The 19,551-nt window shown below is 33.7% G+C and overlaps 1 protein-coding gene across 1 annotated transcript; it reads right to left on the bottom strand.

Moving 5' to 3' along the window:
• Positions 1-2,372: 2,372 nt before the first annotated feature.
• On the bottom strand, positions 2,373-9,639 carry LOC120071343 (gamma-tubulin complex component 4 homolog). Its single transcript, XM_039023557.1, has 16 exons — positions 9,182-9,639; positions 8,815-9,106; positions 8,553-8,689; positions 7,842-7,940; positions 7,107-7,224; positions 6,523-6,801; positions 6,277-6,357; positions 6,127-6,210; positions 5,386-5,472; positions 5,199-5,254; positions 4,876-5,070; positions 4,090-4,315; positions 3,890-3,978; positions 3,589-3,742; positions 3,334-3,456; positions 2,373-2,751 (listed from the first exon to the last, which is right to left on the bottom strand). The coding sequence occupies exons 1-16, from the start codon at positions 9,352-9,354 to the stop codon at positions 2,680-2,682; spliced, it is 2,265 nt and encodes a 754-aa protein (XP_038879485.1). The 5' UTR covers positions 9,355-9,639; the 3' UTR covers positions 2,373-2,679.
• Between the last annotated feature and the right edge of the window lie 9,912 nt (positions 9,640-19,551).

Here is a 19,551-nt window from a genome sequence, read left to right as displayed (position 1 = left end):
ATACAACATGTATTGGTAAGTAGCCCACACCTGAAGGGCCACTAAACAATATACAAATAATCATTGTAAAATATACCAATTATACAATAGTACATATTCGATATATAAGAAAAGTAACTATCTATTACAATATACTAAACTCGTGAATTATCTCATCATATAATGGATATTTAATTTCTAATCAAACTTCCCAAATTCGTTAAATAATCAAGTTTAGCTCTTACAAAACTTTCTATAACGAATCCCTCAAAACATGATGACCCCCAATTGATTATGTCTAGGGTCACAAACATTCCATATCGGTCCCTATTTTATGTAGGGTCTTCAACACTCTCTGTTAGCTCCATCGACTTCGTCTAGGGTATTAATGGTCTTTGTCAACCCTAACTGATTTATCTAGGATCGCACCAACCTCTCTATCGACCTCAGCTGATTCTATTAAGAATCGTCAACATTCTCAATTATTCTAATACTTCCTTTTTAACTTCTAGCACCAACCCTAACTAAACTTACCAAGACAATCAATACTACTATAAAATATGCTTTTATGGCCATAAACATATAAACAATATTATGCTTTCAACATTAAAAATATATACGTTCAAGTATCTCCATTAACATGCTTATATCCACGTAGTCACATAATAGCATGTCAACGAGTTATACATTATAAAATCAACACAAGGAGCATCAAGACATACTCAATCATATTAGAACATATTACAATTTCGAGATAACAAAACTCATAATTATTCATAACAGAAACAAATCACACTTCATGCTAGCACACAAACAAACATACCCAACAAATGGAATTTTACTTACCTAAGCGCTTTTCAAAATCCTACCTACCCAACACTATCTGGTTGTCACTATAAATTTTAAAATAAAATTAAAAAAAAGTTGGCTTCACGAATAGCTATCCAACAATATTTTAAAGAAATTAAACAATATAATCATTTTTGAGACTGCCTTGCAGTCAATCACCTCAACAAAAATCACATACAAACTAATTCTTCCAAAAATCAGTTTAAAATAATTTTAGACCTTTCTAAATCAATAGTATCATGTCAAACATCATCATTTTAAATGAAAGTAATTTCTATAAGAGAAAATTTAATTTTGACTACATCAAAATCACTCCCAAATATAACCTTAGTGGTTCAATGCCATTCTTTTTCAAAATGTGACTTGAGTTCTAATTGCTAGGAGTACCTTACATTTATTTTGCTGTCAAGTCAACAACTTGAGTAATTTTCAGAATTCGTTTGAATTGACTAAAAAATATTTTTCAAAATTTATTTTCATTCGAATACTTTTTATTAAAATTGTTTAAGATAACAACATTAATGTGTTTTGTTTCACTTTCTAGTATTTTTATATACAAATTTATTTTATTTATTATATATTCAAAGTGTTTCTATTAAACATATAAAGTTTAAAATAGTAAAATTGAATAAGCTAAACTAAGGGGAATTATGTACGTTTCATAACTTATGGGCAGCTTGGTTACTATGGTTGAGTTTAAATAACAGTGGTTATATTCTTTGAGTTTTCTTACACCAAGTTTTGTAGGATGGCAATTATGGGGCGAAGACAAGTCCAAAACTATGTCCAAGCAATCTTAGAAAATTTGTCAATTGTTCTTAAGGCCTATTTAATAACTACTCTTACGATAATTACAATGTGTAGTATTTTTTTTACTAATAATTAAATGTATAGCAATATCTTTAAAGAATTACAAATATAACAAAATCTATTAGTGGTAGACAGTATCACTAATAGACTCCTATCAACTGTAGTCTATCAATGATTGACTCCAAGAGTTAACTCTAAATTTTACTATATCTATAAACTATAAATTCTTGTACATTGTATTATATCTACTTATTTTGAACTTGATTCTTATATTTGCAACCATCCTTTATTCTTAACTCGTTCATGTTATATGCAAATGGGCATTCTTCTTCATGCACCCAATTTGAAATTTCTATTTGGGTGATGATTTCATTTCACACAGCTAGAAAGTAGAAACTTGGAAATCAAAGAAGTTGAATAGGATCTAACATGTCTTATCAAAATTCATTAAAATTAATTGTTTTAGTACCAAAATAAATAACTTTTTAAGTACTTCAGTTTATAAATCAACCAGATAGACGTGTTTCTCGTTTAAATTTCCATTTAGAAAATTGTAATTTTGCTTAAAAGCTTCCAATTGTATATTTATAAGCAATTAAAATTTCTATTCATATAGTAACCAATGTATATGAACATATATGATTTTCACACCCAAGAAAGTACAAAATATATTCATTGAGCATTACTTAACTAATTCAAGCATTATATTCATAACTTAAGCACACAAAAAAAAATTAAATAAAATAAGTTTTATCTACTAAAAGATTGAAGTTTAACTCATTCTCTATAAATTAGCTATTGAAACTCTTCACCCTATCTCCAATTTGGTTAATAAACATTCATGTAAAGAGACACTGCCAATCCTAAACTCCATATCCATGATGGTTCAACCAGAAATATCTGATTAATCAAAGTTACCATCCAAGGTAGAAAGCTCTTTGCTCCTATCTACTTTTGTCCAAATTTATATTTGATTTAACACTACAAATTAACACAAATGAGGGCATCTAAATTCAATAAGAACCACTAACATGAGCGGTGCTATTGTTGATTTAGTACTGGAAGTGCTGCTGGACGTGGTCTAACGACGTTGAGCACTCCTCGAGCAGTGGCCTGTTGCATAACAAAAATGATACAACACAAAACTTAAAAGAAAACAATTTTTGAATAATCAATGTATCAAGGACTCCGGTCCTCATATTATACTCATAATCCATCCCACGAATCCCAAGAAGAGGCTTTACCCACTCCAAGACTAGATTAGGAAGAAAATCAAGGTTTTGTGTTATTAAGGTCCCATTTGGTAACCATTTGATTTTTACTTTTTGAAAATTAAACCTATAACCATCTCTTCCACCTCTAAATTTCTTGATTTGTTATCTACCTTTTACTAATGTTTTCAAAAACCAAACCAAGTTTTGAAAACCAAAAGAAATAATTTTTTAAAACTTGTTTCTGTGGCTAGAATTTCACTAAGAATTCAACTCTTTTACTTGAAAAAGATGCAAACCATTGTAAGAAATTAAAAGGAAATAGGGTTAATTTTCAAAAACAAAAAACCAAATGATTACCAAATAGAACTTAAATTTTCAACTAGGTGTATTTGAACATCTCAGGTTCCTAACTACCAAATCCAAATCCTTTAACAGTTGTAAAAAAAGAAAAAAACAAAACAAAACAAAAAAGACCTTTTACCTCAAAGAAGGAATTAAAATTCAAACGCATCAAGAAACGTCTCAAGAACGGAGCCCTCTGACTCCCAACCAGCCTGCTACTTCGCAGAATCGTGTATAAGGAGTTGGATTTCTTGTTGAATTCCTAAAATCAAATCAAATGTAATGATGTCACATAATAAGGCATCTATAACCTTTTAGAAATTGATGAAGAGCTATGAACTATTTCTTTTATTTCTTCTGTGAACCTACGACAGATGTGTAAATCGTGTTACACCTCAGTTAAGTGTTCCAGTTCAGAAGGGTCTGAACTACCGTCTTGATTTTCTAGACTCCAACAAAACTGCAAACAAAGCTTCATTATGCCATCTAGTATCCTTGAAACAGAACCGATATCCAAGAATGACTGTGAAATTAAAGCGGACAAGTACCTGTACCAGGTGCTTAAATGCATTAGCACAAGCTTTAAATTTATTACAGCCGTCTTTGAAGACGACTACAAGTTGTTGGAGAAGAATTATCGAGAAAATCTATGGGGTTTAATCAAAAAGCCATATAAAATTAGTCAATATACATACTCCTGATGAAACCCCACGAGCTCGGTAAAATCATGAGAATCTTGGATATGATCTTGCAAAATATTCCATTGAGATTCAATCACATCAACCTAGAGGACAAATAACAAACTTTAGTAGAAATGATGAGCCATATTTTAAGTGCATTCAGTACATGATATTTAAGTCAATAGAAACTTTAGTTAGAAGATATCGATTCTGACCTGAATATAAAACTGAAGATTTCTAATCAAGAATGCCATGTGTTCTCTTACACGCCACATCCGTCTAAAACGTTGTCTTTGCTGTGGAGATATTGAACCATCAAATTGAGCATTGCGATTGTTTGCAAAATCAGCGTGATCTTGGTGCATGAGGGACGCCCATGATTTCTCCAATTCCATTTGTGTTCGTTTTAGCCGCAATAAATATTGGAAGACCCTACAATACCTGAACCTTTCATCTTGTTAACAGCGGAAAGGTGGAGCAAATCTATGTTAATAAGAATGTATTCAACAAATCTTGATTTATTTATGAATGGTTATGGCTAAGGCAAGGAGGATTATTTAGAGAGCTCCCTAATCTCCCAAGAACAGTCAAAATACGATTTTACAATGGATACTCAGAAACATGCTTCCGCCTCCATTGTAAAGGCTCCTAAACTCCTGAAAATAACACGTCACCACAAACCCTCTCCAGCCATAAAATCACAGCAAACACACATCCATTCCTTACTCGTTACATTACATGGTTCCCTTTTTCTCTCCTTCCTACGTCTGCAATACTTGGAGCCTTGGGGCCTATCGGTATACAGTATATGCTTTTGTTTAAAAGTAAATAGTCGACTGAAAGATCCCTAGTTAGTAACCTAAGCCCTTGTTGTCTCTTGGAGCTGGCCTTGATGTAGGTAAAGCCTTAGGAAGATTAGTGAGGTCATGTACATGATGCAAGTAGTGAACCCTTAACACTCCTATTATCTAAAAAAGAAAGAAGTAACAACCAATGCTTACTTAGAGAGCACTTCTTGGGTAAAGAATAACTGCAGAGGCCAATCAATATAGTATTCAAGAGCAACACCATCCCAACCATCAAGAGACATATCTAGAGGTAAGTTTGATAGAGCACCACCGGGATTTCCATCAATGAAAGGTTTTTCCTTCGGGTCTCCTTGGGCAGACTTGACCTTGACTCCGAAAGATGGCATCCTAGAAGAAGTGATAAGGATTAACAAAGGCACGATTAAAACCCTTAAATGATGTAAGAAGCAGTTTGAAACCAACTAAGCTGGTTCCCCATTATACTTTAGAATTGGGTCAATTTGGCAACTACTAACCGCAATGATACTCTGGAAAAGTATCTGTCCTCTTCACTTGTAGTCTTTGTTGCAGCCTGCATGGTAAGTGAATTATGCAGACAAAGTTTATGCAATCACATAAATAAATAATAAAGTTTCATTTCAAATACACATAATGAAGAATTAGAATATTTGAGAACAAATCATCTTGCACAAGAAAAATTACCAACTGAAATGGAATCATAAGATCAGCTTCAGCAGTTGATTGGCGAGGGGGTAGACGCATCAAATGACGACTTTCCTCAAGAAAACACTAAAACAAGCAATCGTGGTATCAGCATAATATGAAGTTACAATAAGGGATGATCCAACACCATTTAGCTCAAAGCAACAAAAGATTTTGGTTTTCTAGCATATTATAAAGGTAAAATTAAGCAAAGACAATAACATCGAGACTCCATGTCAATGCAAAAAAAGAAGAAAGCATATGTAGGAAAGTTCCAAGGAAGCCAAAATCTAGTACCCAGTACAGAAAAGGTTCAGCATATAATGTCCTGAAAAGCTTTAAATTTTCAAAAGTGAACTTAATCACATTCCACAGAGAAATGATAGCAGAAAATGAATAATTCTACATTAACAAGCATCAACTTAATATCTTAAAGAACTCTACTTCAATTTTCCCTGAAGACTACAAAGATTCATCTTCGAGGGAGCAACATCAAAAGATTCTGACAGTTTCACAAGTTGAACAAGGATATTGAATATGAACACATGAATACTACAAAGACTTGGGAACAAATGTGAGATGACATCCCAGTTAAAGTTTCTTCTTAAGAACCACAGAAACCGGGAACCAATCTTCCTCAACATATTGATGAACAGTCATATTTTCATATGGCACATAAAAGATCCTCAATTGAAGTATAAACAAAAGAAGAAATTAAGTTCAGATTACTCCATCATTTACCTGGAAGAAATCACCTTTCGCTAAAAGGAAATAGTCTTTTAGGGCCTTGAGGTGTCCATTGAGGTCAGCACGCACAACTACAAGCTGCCTAGATATGTTAGATAATTATAAAAGGATGAAAGGTAGAACTAAATGTTCCTCAATCAGAACCTGCCAAAGATGACTAGCCGCAATAGCCCTAATTGAATCAACTGCGGACTCAAATGATCTCTTGCGAAACTCAGATGATTCCTGCACATAATGAAAGCTCATTTTCTCTAAGAAGTCATTGGGTTATGTTAGAGAAGAGGAAAATGAACCATTATTGAGTACAAATGTTATTATAGGCAGAAACAACGAACAAATTTAAGTTGAGGCATGTTCCAGTGGTAATCTAATCAGTCCTATTGTATAAACCTTGAGATCTAAAAGCATGGCTTCTATCTTATCTGCTTCAGATTGCAGAAGCAATTCTTCTCCAGTCAACTTTGTGGCAACAAAAGGTTCCTTTTGAAGGGGAAAGTTTCTTGTATTTCCTTTAATATTCAGAGGTAATCTAGGCATATGTGAATGTGATTGGTTTCCAGCACCCTGACACCAGAAGGCATTGCTTGGGTTCCGAAGAACTCTAATGGCTTTACCAGCAAAAAGAATTGATTCTGCAACCCGCATATGGATATAATCAGGAAGCATATCCTGAAAGAAAAATGAAAAGAAGAAAAGAAAAGTTAGCAAATAAGTTCAGAATCAAACCCACTTCCTCCAAAAGACGACAGTGAGAAAGAGAAGTAACAACCAAATAGCTATCACAAGAAAAATGGAGATGAAAAAAACAGTCAAGATGGGCCCATTACAAATTACAAAAATGTTGAAAATGCCATCAAAATGCATGTCAAATTTAAGTTACCACACAAGAACTAAAAGCTGTAATCATTAAAAACAAAAATTAACAAAAAAAGAAATGCCGTAAGTATTGGTAGAAGATGTGGCAATGAACGTACCAGGCAAATGTGAAATCCCAAGTGCCAATCAGTCAAAGATTCATCAGTTGATAAGCGTCCCAACTTCTCTGACACATCTTGTACAGATGAGCCTTGATTAGTCTCCCTGTCATCTTGCCTGAGCAGTTTGATGATCACAAAAAGACTCGTGCATTTCTAGATTGTAAAAATTATCAAATGCATACAAAAGAATGTGGAGAAAAAATTAAATCAAGATTGACCATCTGTCACTTATTCTCTAAACAACTGTTTCTAAGTCTCCTTTCTCCTTCTAAGCCCTCTCTATTAAACTTGCTTATTATATTGTCTTTTTATCTTTGTAGAACATTTTATACTCTACTAAGACTAAAAAAAATTATAATAGATAAGAAGATCGAATTTCTCGAATATGAAAATTCCTCCATATCAACTCCACAGATTTTTCACTGGACAAGATTTCCATTACTGGTGAATACCAGAGTATATCCATCAAGCAAAATCCTAAATACATCCGTAAATCCATCAATTCTTAGATGCCATAACAAGATAGTCTACAAAGGCTTAACCAAATGTCCATTATATTTATTAAGAAATTATGGCAGCCCTCCACCAAAGAATCTTTCTTCACAATGTAGACCTTAAGCAATCTCTGAAAACCAAATTGTGTACTATAATCAACTGAGAGTCTGAGACAATATATTCACAATCTAAGCCATGTTTTCTATAATAAGATATAACAATTCTTAGTGTCGTTACCTTCTGATGAAAAATTCTCCATGCTTATCTTGAAGAATCCCATAAACCATCCACGATGCTAGTTGATTGTACATTACCTGATGACCATGCCAAAGGAGCCTATTCTTTTGGCAGATGGCAAAATAGGAAAAACGAAGACAAAATAATACTTCGATAAATTAAGCATGAACTTCCAAGAAAATGTAGCTAGCAAGGTAATTCTGCCACATGATCTACAATGAAGAATAAACTATTTAAATGTTCATTTGAGAGGTGATATATGGCTTGATGGACATTTGGCACATACAATTTCTTTCAGACCAGCGATGAACACAGCAGTTTCCAACCAGTGTACACCCTCCCATTGAATTGAAATACTAGGACATGGACCAAACTCTAGAATTTCACTATTAAATACAATAATGAATATAGGATACGGATAGCAAGGCCTCAGAGAATAAATTCCTTCTTCCCTACACTTCTTCTCCTTTCTAACTTCCCTATTCATTTTCTCATTTTATTTTTATCTCATTCAATATGTAAGGTACTTGTTGATCTCAGATTCCAATGGCTTCTACCGTAGTATGTGTTGTCAATAGAAAGCTCATTCTTTCTAGAGTGTATAATGAGTGCCATCTTAACAAATCCATAAAGGGAGATCACTGGTATCACATTTTTCTTGTGCGATATTTTTTTTCCCTTTTCCATACAAGAAAGAGCGAATTTGAATACCTTTGAATGCAAGTTTGCAATTCAGGCACACCACAGTGACAACGTTTGTGTAGAAGATTGAGTAGTTGGCCACCTCGAATATCGTCATGCTCAATCTCAAGAATGAGTTGATGTAAAGGCGGAAAAAGAACATAGAACTATAAAATAAAATCAATAAACAAGTCAAATCCATGGCATGATCTAATGAACCCATTGATCAATACAGTAAACACTTAGACAACAAAATTACTTACAGAGAAAAGGGCATCATCTTAGAACCAACCTTATCAAGGCCCTGGGTGACTATTGCCAAAATTGGCACCGTTTCGGACAACAGTTTCTGCTCCACATGAAGAACAGCAGATCTATAAATAGACAGTATCTCCACAATGCCATTAGCTATGGCCCTCCTATAAACACTTGGGTTTTCAATTTTATCTTTAGACGACTCCGTCGAATTGGCTAAAGAAGACCCATTACCAGAACGAATCCAACTCAAATTCCTAGACTTAGTAGCAAAGCGATCAAGCTCTCTATAGTAAAATCCTAACACAATGATCCTCTGAATTAGATCCCTGAATCAGAAGATAGAAAACCATCATTTACAATTTATATAAAAGAATCCATTTGAAGTGGGTTTGTGGGAGTACCTTTCGCTCGGTTCAAGGAAGGAGATATCAGGGGCAAGGGTGAACGTGGGTTCGCCAGAAATGGGGGCATCAAGAGGTAAGTGATTTAACCCTAGGGAATTGTAATGCTCTCTTTCATCGATTATCAAATCGCCGGTGTAACCCAGTAGAGAAAGTAGAAGTTCGTGTAACATTTTTGCTCTCTCTTTGGAATTACATAACTCTATGATAACCAGTAGATACAATGAAAATAGGGATTTCGGATGGCTAATTCACGATGGGAAAGGGAGGAGAGAAGAACAGAAGAGATGAAAATACAAAAGCCAACAATAAAAGGAAGAAATTTAAGAGTTTACTGCCGTCGATCGTTGGTTGGGAGTAAGGAACGCCGGCGAGTAGAAGAAGAAGAAGGAAGAGAGCTGGTAGCTGAGGGCTGGTAGATGAAAGAGATGTGGGCCATGGGGGTTTCTTTTCCCTCCTTTTCCTTTTATCCTTCTCATTAATTATTTTTCTTCTTTTTTTTCAAATTCAAAAACTAAGGGCATGTTGGATAGAAAATTCAAATTAGGTAAAAAATATGTATATGACAGATAACTCAATTTCTATTTTTAAAAATTATTTTTGGATTTTGTGATCTAAATGATTCAAAATCTGAAAATAATTTTCCATTATATCTAGATTTTGAAATAATTTTGAATTTTAAAATATAAAATTATATTCAATAAAGATAAAAACACTTAAGGCTACAGTATGTCATATTATAAACTCAATTATTTTAAATGATATAATATTACAAAATAATAATTATACAAAAACATTAATATAAAACATGTTTATAAATAAATTAATAATAGTTTATTGTCAACTAATATTCAGTGGGTACCTACAACAAGTTTTATGATTTATAAATATAATATCAATCACATTTTAAATAATTATTTAAATTAGAATCCAATTTTTGAATCTGCTACAAAACATATATCTGAAAACATGAAATACAATTGTGCTTCATTGAACCCCTTGTTTTTAAATTCACTACCAAACAGGGCCTAAAATTGTAGATGTTTTGAACAGTGAGTTAAGTCATGAACTTTGAAAGTTAATATGTTAGAATTAGGAAGCTATGTTTTGAGTGTAGAAGAAGAGAAAAAAAGATGGAATTTCTCAAGTAAATGCGTAAATTTCAATGGTACTATTAAAATTGAGTTGTTTAACACCAACTTATAAAATTGGTGGCCTAAACACTCTGGCAATTTTTAAAACTCTTTAGAAAATTATATAACTTTCCAAACTATTTGAATATTATAGTTTTAAAGAAGGCCACATTGTTTAAAACTCATATTCTTATGTGAAACATTGCATTGTTTTAAAAAATAATAATAATAATAGAAGATCGCTTTGGACCTTGCTAAAAATCAACTCCTAAGTTCCAAATTTAACACTTTCCACTCCAACTAACTATTCTAAATTTAATGCTAACTTATGTACAATTGCACTTCTTATTCTAAATTTAACAGCTTTTTTTCCCACTCTAACTAACAATTATTTCCTTACCTTTTTCACACCAATTAGCCATTATGTTTTTTTCTATAAATGTACCTCTTTTATAGTTTCTTTAAATGTACCTCTTTTACAGTTTCTTTTTTCTTTTTTTTTTTTTTTTACTACATGCATTTTAATAGTTATGCAATTAGTTAGCACATTTTTCATTTCCATTATGATATTTTTTTTTTTCATTTTCTAATAAGTTAGCACATTTGTCATTTCATTATTTTATAAGTTTGCACGTATACAATTAATTTATTTTAGAATTAGGAAAAAAGCCAATTTTAATTAAAATGTCAATATTAATACAATAATTTAATGTGTCCCACAAGGAAGACGTCACATATTTTGAGCTAGTTGTTATCATCAACCTTGAACTCTTGGTTCCTCTATAGGCGTTGTGTCAAGACCTTAGTTCTTGAGCACTTGCACAGTTGATGGAGCCTAGCAACAATAGCGTCAGGACATGTGTATGGACAACATGTGGGTGAAGAGAGAGATGTGTGGCACAACAAGTATGCAAGACACACTCAACATGGGTGTAGCCCAGATAGGCAACAATGCACTCAAAGGGGAGGGTCGGGTGCACGCAGTGCCAAATGGACGCACAGGCATCATAAACACGCACCAAGTGATGGGCAACAAAACATATGTAGTTGTTCGAGATGTGGGTGATTACTCAAAGTAGTGGAAGGTTATCCGAGAACTTTATTTGAGGTAGTGAGTGGTTACCAACATAGTGGAGAGTGTGCTTCAGATTATTTGGGCGTGGATGGTTGCACACGCCACTAGCCCACTCCTCCCACAATTTTCTCCAACCACATCCTCACCCTCGTCTATAAAAGGAGGACCTTGGGAATATTCCAGGGTATTCCTTTTTGGAGGGATCACTCCTTGTTGTATGATCTTCTTTGTGGTGTAAAAGTCTTGTAGAGAGCACTTGTAATCCCTTGAGTCTTGTAAGTGTAAATATTTTGTTTATCAATAAAGATCATTATAGGCAATATTGCCACCAATTTGTGTTTCTCCTCTCCTTTTCTTATTTAGTCGTGAATGTGTGATTAGGACCAAGTGCCTTTATGTCAGCTATCGTTTTTTAGTATTCTATGGGTACTTTATGCATAAAGTTAGAAGGTTGAACTAAGGAAACTTCCTTAAGCCACATGGGTAAAGGGCAGAAAATTCCTCTTAGAATTGATCACACGACATACTGCATGGTATAAATATTTTTCATGCTCTCCACGACCAAGTCCTTTTCTATGAATGTATGAAGATGAGGGTACATCAAATGAGGGACCAGTCTAAGAATCATAATGTTATGACCTAAGGGTCAACATTGTCATCATTAGGTTCAATAGACTAGTATAACCAATCTGCTCTATGTCTCTATTATAAGCGTAGGATCGGTATGACAATCCTAAAAAGAGTTAATAGGATTTATTTAAAACTAATTAAAAAAAAATCAAACGTGGGCCCAATAAGCAAATTTACAAACTTTTTGCTAACAATTGATTTAAACAAAAAAAAATCATGGAAATAATTTTATTTTGAAATAAATAAGAAATAAACAATCACATTTTAAAGCACCCTATTTAATTATAATAAAAAGATTCGTAATAAATATATAAATTTAAGAACTACCAATCAAAATAAACTAATATAAGTAATTAATTTCAAGAACAAATTAAAATAATTAATTTCATGCAAATAAAATATAATAATAAATTAATTGAAAAATTATATTCCAAGAGAGATAGAGAAATTGATATCGTGATTTTATAGTGATTTGATACAACTTAGCCTACATCCACTTCCCAAGCTCCTATTGAGTATGTCACTCAAAATTGACTCTTTGTACCCCTTAGAGCTGAACTGCTACAACGCTCTCTTTTCGAACACGAAAACAAATCCAATCCTTTCCATGGTCGGGGATCAAATCGTTGCAATACTTTTGTTATGCATTGAGAGTAACTATTTACAATAGATTCAAAAATAAAGAACAAGATAAAAAAAATTAAAAAAATGATAGCGCTCAACAAATCAATACTTACAATGTGTATTTACAAACTATAGCACTCAACAAAAGAATAAAGATAAAAGAGTAGATTTATAAATTATAGCACTCAACGAATCAATTCTCACAATACCATACATCTCTCTCAAGAATAAGATGAAAAAAATTAAGAGTTTTGAGAGAATAATAATGGTGGCTTTTAGCAAATTTGAGGATCCTTAAAAATATGAAATTGTTATTAGAATTTTGGAGAAGATGAAAAGTTTAAAAGAGAGAGAATCGGTTGGAGACTACATTTAATTTGGATGATTAGATGTTGGTAAAAGAAGATTGAATGGTTATAATTAAAGGAAAAGGAACAATATAATATAGTTTTTTTTTTAACTCAACTAGTTGTCGACACAAAATAAAATAATATAATCATATATATTTTAGATCCTTTTCTTTTAAACCTGACAAAAGTAAAAGGCTCATCATGTGTCGCTCCTCCATTGTTTCAAATGGCACCTTTCAATTAGTTCACTTTGATTAAAAAAAATTGTCACATCATCCACTCGGGATTTATTTTGCTAAGTTTGTTTCGGCTATATCTTTTTTGTTTGAGCTCCGATTTGAGTGATTCAAATTGCATTGGAATCATTATTCTTAGCTTTATACAATGGACCATTCAAAAATATTAAAATTGTTAGTGGATTAATTTAAGTTTGTTATCATCAAAATATTAATTAATTAATTTGAGATTAACGGCCAAAAAAGCCAACAATGGGAGGTATATGTATATCTTTGACATTGTGGCCGATTTCGTCATGTTCAGCTTCATCTTCTCGAGCACGTCCTTTAGGCTTAGGACCATGTGCAGGTGCAATAGGTAAATCGTACATATGGTTTAGTTGCTCCATGTGTCTCTTAGCACTACTGCATAGACTAAGATCAATTTGTAAATCTTCTAAGGATAATGAATGTGATTAAAGCATCTTTTTGTGAATGATAAAATGAATTAGATAATATTTAAAAATAAATTTACATTAAATTAGAAATTAATTGTAATGCGTAAAACTTAACCAAAAGATTTTCCTCATGAATAATATAGCGTCGTGTGATGTTTGATACCAATATATATAATTTTGAGTCAATTTCTTGCATGAGTGTCATCACACTACAAAATATGTAATCTGGTCACACCAATTTGGAATTCATAGATCTATGACATGCAGTTTCTATTCAGTATTGCATATTAATTGGACACCTTATTTTAGGTCGAATTGTTTGATCACTTCGTCAAGAAGATGTCACTCAACAATGTGAAAATATATAACTGGACTTATCATTCGTCATTTTTATGACTATTGTTACACTAATCAGGCAAACTGTCCATGAGATACTTATATGGCTCCCAAATCATCTAGAACGTTACATATATATATACACGTGTGTGTATTAATGAGTAAATAGAATAAATGTGTATAAAAGACTCAATTTTGTTGATCATATACCATATTAGGTCTAAGTAGAACAAATATGTATTTGTACTGAATCAATATATGTGTAGTCAATTCAGTTACACAAAATTTGTCTTTCCACCTATATCATTAAAAATAAATTTTAAGTATTAAATTTTAAAGTAAGCATGTCAATCATGGAGCGGTGAAGTTCCACAGCGGAAAGGGATCGTCCCAATTTTATAGTTTTCACATAATCACAAATTCACAAAACAAGAAAAATATTTATGCATTAATCAGAAAAATTACAACATGCTAATTGAGGAGGACTTAGGTAGAGAAGAACTAAACTTACTCTTGAAGCCAAAAGGTCTTCACGTAAGTCCTTCTCTGCTCACGAACTCTCTTGGAAATCGATCTCCAAAATTGAAGTCCCAAATGGCCACCACCACTGAACCTCATGTATTCTCCTTAAGGATTGAAAATTAGTAAGAGGTGTGGACTCTGCTAAGATCTTTGGGGGGGTGGGCAAGGGGAGAAATTTGAGAGGAAGAAGAAAAAGAATTTTTCTTCTCTGTGTTCTTTTGGAATTACTAGAAGGATCTCTTCTCAGACACAATCTGTGAAAAAGACGAGGAAGGCATCAAAACTAAATTCATTCTCCACATTTTTCTAAGAGTAAATTAAGAGGAGAGAAGTTGTAACTCCTTCCCTTTAATTATTAGTAAATTAAAATAAATTTAACTTATATATATATACACACACACACATATATATAACTATATGTTATATCAAATATAATACAAAACCTATAGTTATTATATTGTATCAAATACAATATAACCTATAGTTTTATAACTCTCAATAATACATGGTATTTAGTATAAATCACATTTATACTAAATTTAATTATATAAATCTAATCCATATAATAAATATTTGAATCATATTCAATTATTTCGTTCCTCTCAAAATAAACTTTATATTATAATGTATCAAATACATTATATTAATTATATCATATATAATTAATTTCCTCAATTAAATTAAACAATTCGAATTAATCCAAAATTATTTCTCAATAATTCTTGTTGACCACAGGAGAGACCTTATGGACCAAATGGTACTTGGATAATTAATTAAACTTTTTAATTAAATTACCCAACATCCATTAATTGCCCGTTACTCCACTAAAGACCGAAGTTGCACTCTTCACACTATAGATATATTTTTGTGTTCATTGGATATAACCAATCAATAGTGTGATGGCTCTTCACAAATTGCTCGTAAATACAATTGGGTCAAAATTACCATTTTGTCCCTATAGTTATATCTAACTCCTTAAGTACCACTAATCCCTCTAATGAATAATAAGTCATAGTCCTATGACCAAATCTCTCTTGGGTCAAGTAGGGTTGGCAATGAGGCCGGGGTGAGGCGAGGGGGCGTCCCCCATCCCCGGCCCCGTAGGAAAAATTGTCCCTCATCCCCGCCCCCGTCGGGGATACGGGGTCCCTACGGGGCCCCATTCGTGGCAGACTTCAACGGAGGGGAGGGATGAGCGAAAGGGGAGGGATAAGTGATCTGACCACTCTCACCTATACGAATCAAAGGACCGCCTTCATAGGTAGGAGTTCATAACTCACTCATGATTCAGGTCATGTCACCTATGGTCATCCTGATGAAATGTAAGTATCTACTATTAACGGCGTTATATAATGAAATTAGTCATTTTGTGGTCCAGTTTTATATAAACTCTTTGTATAGGATACCTCCGCTCATATGTCTCCACATGAATGATCAGGATTAGGTCATTTGTAGCACTTTACAACATTTGTAACATCTATAAAATGGGTTGTATCTGTAGTCTCATCAAGATAAGGTACCCAGCCTTATCTATCTACTATAGACCGTTTAGGTTATCATTTAAACATGATCCTCCTGTATGTCTCCATATACATGTTGAAATTACATAAAATAACCTAGGATCTTTGTTTATTGAATTGAGTGTATGCTCATAAAATAACAATTATTTTATTAATAATAATTTGTTTATACAAAGTTTACAAACTACAAGAATACAAGGGAGATTTATAACACCAATCCTAACAAATCATATTAAAAAATATTATTTAAATGAAATTTAAATAACATACCAAGAACCATGTGCTCATCCAACTAATTCATTATCATTGATCTGTTAGAGCTGAAGCGTCGTTATAGGAAATTCTTCCCAAGCCCAAATTTGTAGAAGTATCATACGCTCAGGAATTTTGTGAACATCGGATTTTGTAGTCTTACAAAGTTGATATACAGTCATGGCAAACATGCTTCACCCTAAGTATATCATCTTGCATCCTCAAGATTGGTTAACAATGGTAAGAACATCAGGTACACCTAGTGGCTTGATTTATCATAAAATAGACTTCCACCCATTAATTGTAATATATGTGCTCGAGCATATCTCGTTACAGCTACGTCGTCCATCATCATGCAACCCTTGAAATTGTGATGCAAGCCATGTTAGACTTAATCTAGAACATTGTTGGTGTTAACAATTAACATGCTGAAGCAATTAAGATCTTAAGCATTCTAATTCCATTAATTTTAGGATTAAAGCATGCATGTTCATAATAAAGAAAATATAGATTTCAGTGTATTACCTTTTAAGTACTCCAAAAATGCTCGAATCTACAACCAATTTCAATTCATGAACACTTCGAGACACATAAATAGCTCATAGTGTGTTAAGCATGGCATGCGCAGACATTGTATTAAAGTGTGTCATCGCTTAGAAAATCTATGCCTATACGAAAGTGCCTGAACGATCGCTTACCTATACGATAGTGCTAAGTGATCGCTTAACGATTACACCTGTGCGTGCTATTTACTAAATGATCGTTTACCTTTTCCTAAGCGATCGTTAGCACCTGATATTTACTAAACGATCGTATGGACGATCGCTTAGTTTTTCTACAAGATCACTTACCTTTTCCTACACGATCGTTTAGACAATGTCTTACCTTTTTCCTACACGATCGTATACTTCACCTAAATGATTGAGCATTTGATCTATACGATAGACGAGCCTATCTCCCACTTGCTTGATCGTTGAATACGATCTCTCTTCCTTCTTCCCTCTACCAAATTCGAACAAAGCCCATCCTTTGGATTCTCACTCCAAGAATACTGAGGGCTCTGATTGGTGGTGTCATCTCCATTTCCTTCTATTCGTGTGGAGACTGTTCGAGGTAGACGATTGGGTTTTGCTGAGCAATAGCTTACCGTCTCAGCAAAAAAGAGATTTGCTGTGAAGAATAAGTCTTCAACTGGTATGATCTCTCGATCTCTTAATTTACTGTTCTTTTGAGCATGTCAATATTCTAGCATTATGAATGCATCTTAGTATGTTTGAATGTATATATGGAAATTCTGTCATAATGAATTGGAAAGATCCGCTTCCGCTTGTAGGTACTCTTGAATAAGAGTTCCTTCAATTGGTATCAGAGCCAAGTTTCTGATATTCCAATTCATTGCTGCAAAAGAATTGCATTTACATTCACAGTAGGTGTAGTATGTCTACCCTCTGTTTTAATTGTTAATTTGTTTGTGGATGTGTGGATTAATGGAATTTTCTGGGATGTAACCTCGGCTTGTTGAATTCTCAAGTTAATTATAAAGGCCCCTGCGTTTTTTTAGCACAATCAATTGCTATCGAGTTTGTAATTTCAAAGTTAGTTTGAGTCTTGGGTCGTTCGTGATGAAGTTCAGAGCAAGGATTGTTGTTCTTCGAAGGAGAAAATGATCAAACGTTGGTCTTGTCGTGTAGACAATGAGGTAAACGATCGTTGAGTAACGGATGCTCAACTATCGTTTAACGCGCGCGCGTACTAGATGATCGTATAACTCAGCAAGCCTCATCGCTTAGTTACTGACTATACGATTGCGGAGTAATAGCATGGTAAATCGTTTACCTTTCGTGTGCTAAGCGATCGTCTAGACGATTATGTTTGGCGGCCTCATTGTTGTCTATGCGATCATTTAGCTTTTGCGCTATCGTCGAATGTGCGCTACACGATCATTTAACTGGAGGCGTTTACTAAACGATAGGAGCTTCGCCGGGCAGTTCAAGACCCGGATCGCTTGTGAACCGATTTGCTCGGCAGAATACTGTAATAAATAGTTTTCTCATTCCGGTTTTATATTGGTTCATCCCGGTCTATTAATCCATAGTTTTATACATGTTATGTATGTTTATTTTATGTCATTCCCACCTTAAGTTATGCATAGGTCACGCATATGCTCTTTATTATAAGTGTTATGATTTTGTGAAGCATGATTTAATTTACGTAAGTGCATGCCCATGCATCATATAATATAAGGGTTATATTTATGTATGCACTATTTATCTAACGTAATATTTATAAGCGTTATAAATACTACATTATGTGGTATGTATGTTTTAGTTGTTTATTTCATAAATGGTTATAAAAGAAAATTAGAACTAACATAATTAGTAAAAGGATAAAGTGTAGCAAAATCTATCTATAAGGGACCTTTTGTCTAAGGCAGGTTCTGTCTAGGCTGGGGTATTTAAGGTGACGACAACGGAACACCCCTACCTGGGAACCTACTTGGAAAGGTGAATGAGATAGATTTGATGCATGCATACAAGTTAAGAACAGTCCATTAAAGAGTTTAATGTGACTACTTGGACTTGTTTTATTTCAAAGATAAAAGTTATTTTTTTAGCAAACTTAATAAATGACTTAGACTATAATCAGTAGTCGGATTATCTAGGTTAATAAACCCCTAGGTAGAACATTCAGTGGGAGGTACTTGGGGCATTTGATGCTTCATTTATACCTCTCGCGTTTCTCCCTCATAGTCCATAATGTGAGATCTACCCTCGGCCTCATGACACCCTGGGAGTGTCCCCCTAAAGGTTGGTGTTTGGGTAGGTCAATATCAAGGTGAATGGAGAGAATGTTCATAGTAAGTGGGAGTGGGAAGTGCGATAGCATATCCCACGGTCTCTCTTGTTGGATTAAATAAAGTTTCTGCGCATTACCTCGAGGCATCCTAGGTGTGTCCCCCTATAGGATGGTTGTTTTGCGCATTTCTTTATTTGATCTTTTATAAGAAGATAAAGTTACTTAGTCTCTTGTCCTAATCTGCTTTTTCCCTACGGTGGGCGCATTAGGGCGTGGGCCGAAATGAAGAGTTACACTTACACGAAATTGTTAAAGGTTAAACGTTCTGGACCGAACAAATAGTGGTTGTTAGGTTCACTTCCAAGAGTTGGTTCTACCTAATAGTTGAGAATGCCTCTTCTCAGTGAAGGGATATTTGATCACCCCATCGGTGACGTTTGTCCTGCCTTGTTGGGGCAT

This window comes from Benincasa hispida, chromosome 2, assembly GCF_009727055.1.
Source record: "Benincasa hispida cultivar B227 chromosome 2, ASM972705v1, whole genome shotgun sequence".
Classification (NCBI taxonomy): domain Eukaryota; kingdom Viridiplantae; phylum Streptophyta; class Magnoliopsida; order Cucurbitales; family Cucurbitaceae; genus Benincasa; species Benincasa hispida.
The sequence above is the reverse complement of the archived record's forward strand: the minus strand, read 5'-3'. Positions and strand labels throughout refer to the sequence as shown.

What these genes read in the sequence shown, in the direction of transcription:
- LOC120071343 (XM_039023557.1), bottom strand. Translation starts at nt 9,354, where the DNA reads ATGTTACACGAACTTCTACTTTCTCTACTGGGTTACACCGGCGATTTG. An exon ending in CCATGCTTTTAGATCTCAAG is followed by an intron (nt 6,358 to 6,522) that starts GTTTATACAATA and finishes CATTATGTGCAG; the next exon opens with GAATCATCTGAGTTTCGCAA. An exon ending in TTTTCCAGAGTATCATTGCG is followed by an intron (nt 5,071 to 5,198) that starts GTTAGTAGTTGC and finishes CACTTCTTCTAG; the next exon opens with GATGCCATCTTTCGGAGTCA.